This window comes from Tamandua tetradactyla, chromosome 11 (genome assembly GCF_023851605.1).
Source record: "Tamandua tetradactyla isolate mTamTet1 chromosome 11, mTamTet1.pri, whole genome shotgun sequence".
In the NCBI taxonomy this organism is placed as follows: domain Eukaryota; kingdom Metazoa; phylum Chordata; class Mammalia; order Pilosa; family Myrmecophagidae; genus Tamandua; species Tamandua tetradactyla.
This window is the reverse complement of record NC_135337.1, coordinates 7,892,525-7,904,871: the sequence shown is the minus strand read 5'-3', so window position 1 is coordinate 7,904,871 and position 12,347 is coordinate 7,892,525. Positions and strand designations below refer to the sequence as shown.

Sequence of the window (12,347 nt, the reverse complement as noted above, 5' to 3'; positions counted from 1 at the left end):
GAAAAACAAATAAAATGATAATATAGAGAAAAAAATAAAAATAAAAATACAAAAAATATATATATAAAAAAAACCCTATAGCTCAGATGCAGCTTCATTCAGTGTTTTAACATAATTACATTACAATTAGGTAGTATTGTGCTGTCCATTTTTGAGTTTTTGTATCCAGTCCTATTGCACGGTCTGTATCCCTTCAGCTCCAATTACCCATTATCTTACCCTGTTTCTAACTCCTGATGGTCTCTGTTACCAATGACATATTCCAAGTTTATTCTCTAATGTCGGTTCACATCAGTGGGACCATACAGTATTTGTCCTTTAGTTTTTGGCTAGTCTTACTCAGCATAATGTTCTCTAGGTCCATCCATGTTATTACATGCTTCATAAGTTTATTCTGTCTTAAAGCTGCATAATATTCCATCGTATGTATATACCACAGTTTGTTTAGCCACTCATCTGTTGATGGAAATTTTGGCTGTTTCCATGTCTTTCCAATTGTAAATAACGCTGCTATAAACATTGGTGTGCAAATGTCCGTTTGTGTCTTTGCCCTTAAGTCCTTTGAGTAGATACCTAGCAATGGCATTGCTGGGTCATATGGCAATTCTATATTCAGTTTTTGAGGAACCGCCAAACTGCCTTCCACAGTGGTTGCACCATTTGACATTCCCACCAACAGTGGATAAGTGTGCCTCTTTCTCCGCATCCTCTCCAGCACTTGTCATTTTCTGTTTGGTTGATAGTGGCCATTCTGGTGGGTGTGAGATGATATCTCATTGTGGTTTTGATTTGCATTTCTCTAATGGCCAGGGACATTGAGCATCTCTTCATGTGCCTTTTGGCCATTTGTATTTCCTCTTCTGAGAGGTGTCTGTTCAAGTCTTTTTCCCATTTTGTAATTGGGTTGGCTGTCTTTTTGTTGTTGAGTTGAACAATCTCTTTATATATTCTGGATACTAGACCTTTATCTGATATGTCGTTTCCAAATATTGTCTCCCATTGTGTAGGCTGTCTTTCTACTTTCTTGATGAAGTTCTTTGATGCACAAAAGAGTTTAATTTTGAGGAGCTCCCATTTATTTATTTCCTTCTTCAGTGCTCTTGCTTTAGGTTTAAGGTCCATAAAACCACCTCCAATTGTAAGATTCATAAGATATCTCCCTACATTTTCCTCTACCTGTTTTATGGTCTTAGACCTAATGTTTAGATCTTTGATCCATTTTGAGTTAACTTTTGTATAGGGTGTGAGATACGGGTCCTCTTTCATTCTTTTGCATATGGATATCCAGTTCTCTAGGCACCATTTATTGAAGAGACTGTTCTGTCCCAGGTGAGTTGGCTTGACTGCCTTATCAAAGATCAAATGTCCATAGATGAGAGGGTCTATATCTGAGCACTCTATTTGATTCCATTGGTTGATATATCTATCTTTATGCCAATACCATGCTGTTTTGACCACTGTGGCTTCATAATATGCCTTCAAGTCCGGCAGCGTGAGACCTCCAGCTTGGTTTTTTTCCCTCAAGATACTTTTAGCAATTCGGGGCACCCTGCCCTTCCAGATAAATTTGCTTATTGGTTTTTCTATTTCCGAAAAATAAGTTGTTGGAATTTTGATTGGTATTGCATTGAATCTGTAAATCAGTTTAGGTAGAATTGACATCTTAACTATATTTATTCTTCAAATCCATGAACACGGTATGCCCTTCCACCTATTTAGGTCTTCTGTGATTTCTTTTAACAGTTTTTTGTAGATTTCTTTGTATAGGTCTTTTATCTCTTTAGTTAAATTTATTCCTAAGTATTTTATTCTTTTAGTTGCAATTGTAAATGGAATTCGTTTCTTGATTTCCCCCTCAGCTTGTTCATTGCTAGTGTATAGAAACACTACAGATTTTTGAATGTTGATCTTGTAACCTGCTACTTTGCTGTACTCATTTATTAGCTCTAGTAGTTTTGTTGTGGATTTTTCAGGGTTTTCAACGTATAGTATCATATCGTCTGCAAACAGTGATAGTTTTACTTCTTCCTTTCCAATTTTGATGCCTAGTATTTCTTTTTGTTGTCTAATTGCTCTGGCTAGAACCTCCAACACGATGTTGAATAATAGTGGTGATAATTGACCTCCTTGTCTTATTCCTGATCTTAGGGGGAAAGTTTTCAATTTTTCCCCATTGAGGATGATATTAGCTGTGGGTTTTTCATATATTCCCTCTATCATTTTAAGGAAGTTCCCTTGTATTCCTATCCTTTGAAGTGTTTTCAACAGGAAAGGATGTTGAATCTTGTCAAATGCCTTCTCTGCATCAATTGAGATGATCGTGTGATTTTTCTGCTTTGATTTGTTGATATGGTGTATTACATTAATTGATTTTCTTATGTTGAACCATCCTTGCATACCTGGGATGAATCCTACTTGGTCATGATGTATAATTCTTTTAACGTGTTGCTGGATTCGATTTGCTAGAATTTTGTTGAGGATTTTTGCATCTATATTCATTAGAGAGATTGGTCTGTAGTTTTCTTTTTTTGTAATATCTTTGCCTGGTTTTGGTATGAGGGTGATGTTGGCTTCATAGAATGAATTAGGTAGCTTTCCCTCCACTTCAATTTTTTGAAGAGTTTGAGCAGAGTTGGTACTAATTCTTTCTGGAATGTTTGCTAGAATTCACATGTGAAGCCGTCTGGTCCTGGACTTTTCTTTTTGGGAAGCTTTTGAATGACTGATTCAACTTCCTTACTTCTGATTGGTTTGTTGAGGTCATCTATTTCTTCTTGAGTCAAAGTTGGTTGTTCATGCCTTTCTAGGATGTTGTGCATTTCATCTACATTGTTGTATTTATTAGCATAAAGTTGTTCATAGTATCCTGTTATTACCTCCTTTATTTCTGTGAGGTCAGTGGTTATGTCTCATCTTCCATTTCTGATCTTATTTATTTGCGTCCTCTCTCTTCTTTTTGTCAATCTTGCTAAGGGCCCATCAATCTTGTTGATTTTCTCATAGAACCAACTTCTGGTCTTATTGATTTTCTCTATTGTTTTCATGTTCTCAATTTCATTAATTTCTGCTCTAATCTTTGTTATTTCTTTCCTTTTGCTTGCTTTGGGGTTAGTTTGCTGTTCTTTCTCCAGTTCTTCCAAGTGGACAGTTAATTCCCGAATTTTTGCCCTTTCTTCTTTTCTGATATAAGCATTTAGGGCAATAAATTTCCCTCTTAGCACTGCCTTTGCTGCGTCCCAGAAGTTTTGATATGTTGTGTTTTCATTTTCATTCACCTCAAGATATTTACTAATTTCTCTTGTAATTTCTTCCTTGACCCACTCGTTGTTTAAGAGTGTGTTGTTGATTCTTTTAATGTGTTGTTGGATACGATTTGCTAGAATTTTATTGAGGATTTTTGCATCTATATTCATTAGAGGGATTGGTCTGTAGTTTTCTTTTTTTGTAATATCTTTGCCTGGTTTTGGTATGAGGGTGATGTTGGCTTCATAGAATGAATTAGGTAGTTTTCCCTCCACTTCGATTATTTTGAAGAGTTTGAGGAGAGTTGGTACTAATTCCTTCTGGAATGTTTGATAGAATTCACATGTGAAGCCGTCTGGTCCTGGACTTTTCTTTTTAGGGAGCTTTTGAATGACTAATTCAATCTCTTTACTTGTGATTGGTTTGTTGAGGTCATCTATTTCTTCTTGAGTCAAAGTTGGCTGTTCATGTCTTTCCAGGAACCCGTCCATTTCATCTAAATTGTTGTATTTATTAGCATAAAGTTGTTCATAGTATCCTGTTATTACCTCCTTTATTTCTGTGAGGTCAGTAGTTATGTCTCCTCTTCCATTTCTGATCTTATTTATTTGCATCTTCTCTCTTCTTCTTTTTGTCAATCTTGCTAAGGGCTCATCAATCTTATTGATTTTCTCATAGAACCAACTTCTGGTCTTATTGATTTTCTCTATTGTTTTCATGTTTTCAATTTCATTTATTTCTGCTCTAATCTTTGTTATTTCTTTCCTTTTGCTTGCTTTGGGATTAGTTTGCTGTTCTTTCTCCAGTTCTTCCAAGTGGACAGTTAATTCCTGCATTTTTGCCTTTTCTTCTTTTCTGATAAAGGCATTTAGGGCAATAAATTTCCCTCTTAGCACTGCCTTTGCTGCATCCCATAAGTTTTGATATGTTGTGTTTTCATTTTCATTCGCCTCTAGGTATTTACTAATTTCTCTTGCAATTTCTCCTTTGACCCACTTGTTGTTTAAGAGTGTGTTGTTGAGCCTCCATGTATTTGTGAATTTTCTGGCACTCCGCCTATTATTGATTTCCAACTTCATTCCTTTATGATCCAAGAAAGTGTTGTGTATGATTTCAATCTTTTTAAATTTGTTAAGACTTGCTTTGTGACCCAGCATATGGTCTATCTTTGAGAATGATCCATGAGCACTTGAAAAAAAGGTGTATCCTGCTGTTGTGGGATGTAATGTCCTATAAATGTCTGTTAAGTCTAGCTCATTTATAGTAATATTCAGATTCTCTATTTCTTTATTGATCCTCTGTCTAGATGTTCTGTCCATTGATGAGAGTGGTGTATTGAAGTCTCCAACTATTATGGTATATGAGTCTATTTCCCTTTTCAGTGTTTGCAGTGTATTCCTCACGTATTTTGGGGCATTCTGGTTCGGTGCGTAAATATTTATGATTGTTATGTCTTCTTGTTTAATTGTTCCTTTTATTAGTATATAGTGTCCTTCTTTGTCTCTTTTAACTGTTTTACATTTGAAGTCTCATTTGTTGGATATTAGTATCGCCACTCCTGCTCTTTTCTGGTTGTTATTTGCATGAAATATCTTTTCCCAACCTTTCACTTTCAACCTATGTTTATCTTTGGGTCTAAGATGTGTTTCCTGTAGACAGCATATAGAAGGATCCTGTTTTTTAATCCATTCTGCCAGTCTATGTCTTTTGATTGGGGAATTCAGTCCATTAACATTTAGTGTTATTACTGTTTGGATAATATTTTCCTCTAACATTTTACCTTTTGTATTATGTATATCATATCTGACTTTCCTTCTTTCTACACTCTTCTCCATACCTCTCTCTTCTGTCTTTTCGTATCTGACTCTAGTGCTCCCTTTAGTATTTCTTGTAGAGCTGGTCTCTTGGTCACAAATTCTCTCAGTGACTTTTTGTCTGAGAATGTTTTAATTTCTCCCTCATTTTTGAAGGACAATTTTGCTGGATATAGGAGTCTTGATTGGCAGTTTTTCTCTTTTAGTAACTTAAATATATCATCCCACTGTCTTCTAGCTTCCGTGGCTTCTGCTGAGAAATCTACACATAGTCTTATTGGGTTTCCCTTGTATGTGATGGATTGTTTTTCTCTTGCTGCTCTCAAGATCCTCTCTTTCTCTTTGACCTCTGACATTCTAACTAGTAAGTGTCTTGGAGAATGCCTATTTGGGTCTAATCTCTTTGGGGTGCACTGCACTTCTTGGATCTGTAATTTTAGGTCTTTCATAAGAGTTGGGAAATTTTCAGTGAAAATTTCTTCCATTAATTTTTCTCCTCCTTTTCCCTTCTCTTCTCCTTCTGGGACACTCACAACACGTATATTTGTGCGGTTCATATTGTCGTTGAGTTCCCTGATACCCTGTTCAAATTTTTCCATTCTTTTCCCGATAGTTTCTGTTTCTTTTTGGAATTCAGATGTTCCATCCTCCAAATCACTAATTCTATCTTCTGTCTCTTTAAATCTATCATTGTAGGTATCCATTGTTTTTTCCATCTTTTCTACTTTATCCTTCACTTCCATAAGCTCTGTGATTTGTTTTTTCAGTTTTTCTATTTCTTGTTTTTGTTCAGCCCATGTCTTCTTCATGTCCTCCCTCAATTTATTGATTTCATTTTTGAAGAGGTTTTCCATTTCTGTTCGTATATTCAGCATTAGTTGTTTCAGCTCCTGTATCTCATTTGAACTATTGGTTTGTTCCTTTGACTGGGTCATATTTTCAATTTTCTGAGCATGATCCGTTATCTTCTGCTGGCGTCTGGGCATTTAGTCAGATTTCCCTGGGTGTTGGACCCAACAGGTTGAAAGATTTTTCTGTGAAATCTCTGGGTTCTGTTTTTCTTATCCTGCCCAGTAGGTGGCGCTCGTGGCACACGTTTGTCTGCGGGTTCCACCAGTAAAAGGTGCTGTGGGTCCTTTAACTTTGGAAAACTCTCACCGTGGGGGAGGTTCGCCATCGAAGCGGCTTGGAAGAGTGCCAGCCGGCCCGGGAGAGCACCCGACCGAATTACCTAGTCGGCCCGGGGCTCCAAGCGTGGCGGGAGGGCGCCAGCCGCCGCAGCCCAGAAGAGTGCATCGTTCCCAGCCGGACCGGGGAGTCATGTGTTTGGAAGGGGCCCCCCCGGTCAACGTTCTCCGTGGTCTGGGGATTTCAGACCCAACTCTCTCAGTTGGTCCGGGGGGCCTCGCGTGGTGGGGGCACCAGCCGCCGCGGCCCGAGGGGACCACCTGCCCAATTCTGCCAGCTGGCCTGGGAATGAGGAAGGGAGGGACTCCGGCTGCTTGCCGTCCCACCCGGGAAAGCCTGCGCCCCTCAGCGATCTCACTGGAGCTGGTTCTCCCAGACAGTCAGCCGTTCCAGGATGGGGTACGCCGTCCCTTTGATCTCCGTCTTGGCTCCGGGAGCTGCTCTGTATCGTCTCCACTCCCCCAGTAACTGTTCTGGAGGAGGAAAGGTGAGGGTGGCAAGGCTGTCGAGGACGGTGACGGAGGAGCTGGTGAAGGCGGAAGAGGGTACGGCAGTGGTTGGAGAGCCGCCGGAGCAGGAGGAGAAAGGGAAGGATAAGATGGCGGATGGAGTACTGCCAGAGCAGAAGGGGAAAGAGAAGGGCAAGATGGCGGCGGGAGTGCCGCCGGTGGAGAAGGGAGAAGAGGAGGGCTAGATGGCGGCGGGAGCGCCGGTGGAGAAGGGGAAAGAGGAGGGCTGGCTCGCTGGCTGGCGGCGGGAGCGCCGCCGGTGGAGAAAGAGGGAGAGGAGGGCTGGCTGGCTGGCGGCGGGAGCGCTGCCGGCGGACAAAGAGGGAGAGGAGAGGGAGAGGAGGACTGGCTGGCTGGCGGCGGGAGCTCCGCCGGCGGAGAAAGAGGGAGAGGAGGGCTGGCTGGCTGTCGGCGGGAGCGCCGCCGGTGGAGAAAGAGGGAGAGGAGGGCTGGCTGGCTGGCGGCGGGAGCGCCGCCGACGGAGAAAGAGGGAGAGGAGTGCTGGCTGGCTGGCAGTGGGAGCGCCGCCAGCGGAGAAAGAGCTCCATTGTTTTTTTCATCTCTTCTACTGTACCTTTCATTCCCATAAGTTCTGTGATTTGTTTTTTCAGACTTTCCATTTCTTCTTTTTGTTCATCCCATGCCTTCTTCATGTCCTCCCTCAATTTATTGATTTGGTTTTTGAAGAGGTTTTCCATTTCTGTTCGTATATTCAGCATTAGTTGTTTCAGCTCCTGTATCTCATTTGAACTATTGGTTTGTTCCTTTGACTGGGCCATATCTTCAGTTTTCCTGGTGTGATTTGTTATTTTTTGCCCGTGTCTGGGCATTTAATCAGATTTCCCTGAGTGTGGGACCCAGCAGGTTGAAGGACTTTCCTGTGAAGTCTCTGGGCTCTGTTTTTCTTATCCTGCCCAGTATGTGGTGCTTGTCTGTCTGCAGGTCCCCCCAGCAAAAGATGTTGTGGCTCCTTTAACTTTGGAAGACTCTTGCTGCTGGGTGTGTGGTGGAGACAGAGGAAAGGTTGTAGTTTGGTTTTAATGGCTTCAAATTGTGAAGTCCTGGGATCTGAATTCCTTGAGAGAGGGATTCCACCTGAGTTGCATTTCACCCCTCCCACGGGGAAGGTTCAGGTGGTAGAGAGCCCTGAAAGCACCCTGTTTCTGCGTTTGGGGCAGTTGCAACCTGTGTAATCCCAGTGCTGAGCCCAGAGGCAACCAAGCCTCCGTAGAAACAGCCACAGAAGGCTCTGTTTCGCCCCCTTTCCTCTTTTTCAGTTAGCCCAATAGGCGACTTCTGCCTTGATCAGTTTCACCTGAGCTGAGGGCCTATTTTTAGTAGTCAGAAGTTGTTCATTAATGCCACTATTGGTGTTAGGTTGGGCTCAGTCTCTACTACTGTTGGAGACTCTTTCCTTTCCCTCTGGGAAGTTGCCTGTGGGGGAGAGGCGCTGGCCGCCGCAGCTTGGGGAACTGCTGATCCAAGGCTCCCAGCCGGCCCGGGAAGCCACATGTGTGGGAGGGCTCCGGTCACCGGCCACCGCGGCTTGGGGAACCGCTGATCCAAGGCTCCCAGATGGCCCGGGAAGCCGCATGTGGGAGGGGTGCCGGTTGCCGGCTGCCGCGGCTTGGGGAACCGCTGATCCGAGGCTCCCAGCCGGCCTGGGAAGCTGCGCGTGGGGGAGGGCCGCCAGCCGCCGTGGCTTGGGGAACTACTGATCCGAAGCTCCCAGTCGGCCCGGGAAGGAGGGAGGGAGGGGCTCCGGCCGCCAGCCGCCGTGACCCGGGGAAGCGCGCGCCGCTCAAGGACCTCACCGCAGCGGAGTCTCTTAGCTGGTCCAGCCGGTCCAGATCGGGGTACACTGTATGTTTGGTCTCTGTCGTGGCTCTGGGAGCTGCTCTGTACTGTTTCTAGTTATTTAGTAGTTGTTCTGGAGGAGGAACTAAGACGCGCACCTTACTAAGCTGCCATCTTCTCCGGAAGTCTCTCTACCAATACTTTTAATTATCAGCCTACCATAGTCTAAGATGTATGGTATTACATTAAGCTAGAGAGAATTAAAGACCTCGTTCCTTTCCTGGTCTCCAGGAGCTTGGACTGTTTAAATGAGCTACCCATGCATTACCTAATTTAACTTGTATGGCCAGTTTAGTTGAACACCATAAGTACGTGGAATCTTGAATAGGGCGTGATATCTTGTTGATTTGTCTAGGTTAGTGTGATACCCCAATATATCCCAGAGTAATCTGGGCAGTGAATGAAGAAGTGTTGGCAAAGTCTCCTTGGGGAACTGGGGATAAAGGAGGAAATATTTAACTTTCCCGTTTGGAGTATTCCTGATATTCTCTCAAGCAGTGGGGACAACCAAATCAATAGGCTGAGTCCTCCATCTTGGAAATAGGCTAAGCCTACTTAAAAGTAGGACTAAGTCACCACCAGAGAACCTCTTTTGTTGCTCAGTTTGGCCTCTCTCTCTAAGCCAACTCGGCAGGTGAACTCACTGCCTTCTCCTACTATGTGGGACATGACTCCAAGGGGCGTAAATCTCCCTGGCAACTTGGGACAGAAATCCCAGGATGATCTGGGACCCAGCATCAAGGGAATGAGAAAGCTTTCTTGACCAAAAGGAAGAAGAGAGAAATGAGACAAAGTTTCAGTGTCTGAGAGATTTCAAACAGATTAGACAGATTATCCTGGAGATTATTCTTATGCATTATATAGCTACCCCTTTTTAGTTTATGGTGTATTGGAGTGGCTGGAGAGAAATACCTGAAACTGTCGAGCTGTATTCCAGTAGTCTTGATTCTTGAAGACGATTGTATAATGATCTAACTTTTATAATGTGACTCTGTGATCGTGAAAACCTTGTGTCTGATCCTCCTTCTATCCAGGGTATGGACAGATGAGTAAAAAAATCTGGATGAAAAATGAATAATAGGGGGATATAGGGTAAAATGAATTGGGTAGATTGAAATACTGTTGGTCAATGAGAGGAAGGGTAAAGGGATATGGGATGTATCACTTTTTTCTTTTTCAGGAATGATGTAAATGTTCTAAAAATGATGCCAAATACACAACTATGAGATGATACTGTGAGCCACTGATTGTGTAATATATATGGACTGTATGTGTGTAATGATTTGTCAATTAAAATACCAAAAAAAAGAGCTATCCAGACAGGTTGATGTAAATTGGGTGTTACAGAAAATTTAGGTTCTAGACATAATAAACCTCTCTGCCTAGGCTATCATCTTTTACCCTGTATTCTGATTTACCTTAGTCCCAGCCAGATTGGCCTGGTTTTTACCTCTAATTAAGGCCTGATCGCTCCTTCACGAACTTTAACTGTTATTGTATAGGGCTATGCCATCTTTCAGGGCTGCAGCACTCCATTTCTGGGTCTTAGGTGTCACAAAGTTACTCACAGTTCCAGGGAAATACCATCTGATACACATCTAGCTCAGTGTCTCAGAATCTAGAAATATACTTACAACTTCGAACTAAGTGTGGCTACTATAAAGTCTTACGATCTAGGCTCCCATTTTCTTATATTTTCTGAAAGAGACCTTACCATATTTGTTCTTTAATTCCTGGCTAATTTTGCATAATACATTGTCCCCAAGGTTTATTCAATTCATTGCGTGCCTCTCGCAATGAATTTTGTAGCCGCACCATTATTCCATCATATAAATATATCACAGTGCGCCATTCTGCTTCAGTCTTTGTACTCTTCAACTCCTTCCCTCCATTGCACACTATGGATAATGTCCAAAATAAACAAACCAAGTCTTATAGTATCCTAACTTCATTGTGCACCATTCTCAATTTTAGAAAAGTTGTTTTGGTCCATAGCAACAAAGAACTGACAAAGACAGTATCACCAAATATCAAATCAACACTACCCCTTATCACTTGTCCCTCCTCCCCCCCACCATCAATTAGTTGCTCCTAGTAGTAGTGTGGTACTGTTGTTGTCTTCCTGATAATTATTGGCCATAACGTGCATTTTTAGTTTTCTGCCTGTAGCTCTTTACTGTTGACTCTTTGTGCAATATCAACCCTTTGAAATAGTTAATGTGAGAACTTATTTATAATTGTAGATTTTATCAGTGGGCTACATGGCACTATACATTTCCTTTCAATCATAGCCACCTCAATATGGCAATGTTACTTGTAATCCCACTAATTAGTTACCATTACTTCTGTCCATTCCCTTGCATTAAGTTCAGCCTCATTGGGTAGCCTTTCCCCCATCTCTAGCCTTTGTGTACCTCTAGGTCTGCTGTATTCTACATTGTAACCTCTTTGATTACCTTTACCAGAGTTATAATAGCAAAATCATATAGTATCTGTCCTTTTACATCTGACTTAATATAAATATATTTTTTTATTAAAAATGTATTAAATCATTAGGGGAAGTCAAGTGAATTATTTGAAGCATAATTACCCACTAACTTATCTGCTATATGATATTACATTTGAAGTATCAGATTTTTTCAAGATAAGGCAGATCCATATTCATATAGAAATTTATTTTTTAATTGGCAGTTCCTCTAATTGGTGGGATATAAATTGCGTATGTTTATATAGGACTTTCAAATGAAGAAATGCTACCAAAAGATAACAATTTCATTGGTTACTCTTCTAGAATTGGTTATTCATAACTTTGGTTAAACCTTACCAGGAATGTAGTTTAAGAACCTTTTATGGTTAGTTGCTATATCCAAATTTAAAAAATGATTACTGCTATATTTGCTTAAGAACATTTTATGGTTAGTTGCTATATCCAAATACAAATTATTACCGTAATGTTTGCATATTTTATTCTCTTAAATATAACTTCTTTTCTTTCTTCTAATTTCCCACAGCATTTGAAAATAATGCACAAAGTGGACTCCATTTAGGCAAAAATAACTCCCAGGAATAGTCATTGTCACAGCAGCAAGGTAAGATTTTTAAAAGACTTTTTATAGTCAATTCTGACAATGTAGAAATGTAATACTTGAGATCCAATGCTTCCAAAACTTTAAAATTTTATGCTTATGTAGAAAAGTGAAATAGAAAAAAAAACTTTTTTCCAAAAGTGAAAAATAAATCCATTCTAAAACAGTGCGTGTTTCTCATAAAGTACTTTCTACAAAGGCACAAATAACAAATTTTTACTTGCAATATCTAACCCAATGCAAATGAGATGAAAATTTCTGGCATTTATTTGCATATTGCTCTTCTTTTAAAAGTATTCAACACATTAGTATATTTTTACTGTTGATATTATAAATATAGCATACATTTATTTTAGCTAGCAGTATTCTAGTAGTTTTATTTGCAGATAACTTGTAATTATTCATGTAAATCAAAAATTGTATTAAATATTCCAAGTAGGTGGTGGGTTCCTTGGTCCTTTGGGTTTTGAAAATCGATTTGCAAAACCTGGAAATAAAAATAAAATTGAATGAAACGAGAAAAGCTGTTTATACAGAAATGAATACTTAAGTTTTAGAGAGTATTGTAGTATATGCAAACATGGAGTTTTCAAAAGATTAGGAAACATCTTTCATAAATGTAATAGATTATAAAGACATTATACTAATTC

General features: G+C 40.6%; 2 protein-coding genes across 18 annotated transcripts in view; one reads left to right on the top strand and one right to left on the bottom strand.

Moving 5' to 3' along the window:
* The window catches only part of DCLRE1B (DNA cross-link repair 1B), a 139,486-nt gene that overhangs the window by 5,146 nt on the left and 121,993 nt on the right, over window positions 1-12,347 (top strand). For all 14 annotated transcript variants that reach the window (XR_013159204.1, XM_077119840.1, XM_077119846.1 and 11 more), the window contains exon 2: window positions 11,623-11,700. The gene's annotated coding sequence lies outside the window, so the exon portion shown is untranslated. The remainder of the gene's footprint in view (window positions 1-11,622; window positions 11,701-12,347) is intronic.
* PTPN22 (protein tyrosine phosphatase non-receptor type 22) overlaps window positions 11,283-12,347 on the bottom strand; it is a 57,878-nt gene continuing 56,813 nt past the window's right edge. For 3 of the 4 annotated variants that reach the window (XM_077119822.1, XM_077119825.1, XM_077119824.1), the window contains one exon: window positions 11,284-12,184. In XM_077119822.1, the coding sequence (XP_076975937.1) occupies window positions 12,120-12,184 (65 nt within the window). In that variant the 3' untranslated portion in view covers window positions 11,284-12,119. Of the gene's footprint in view, window positions 12,185-12,347 lie in introns of all 4 variants that reach the window. The other variant, XM_077119826.1, reaches the window with a different exon arrangement.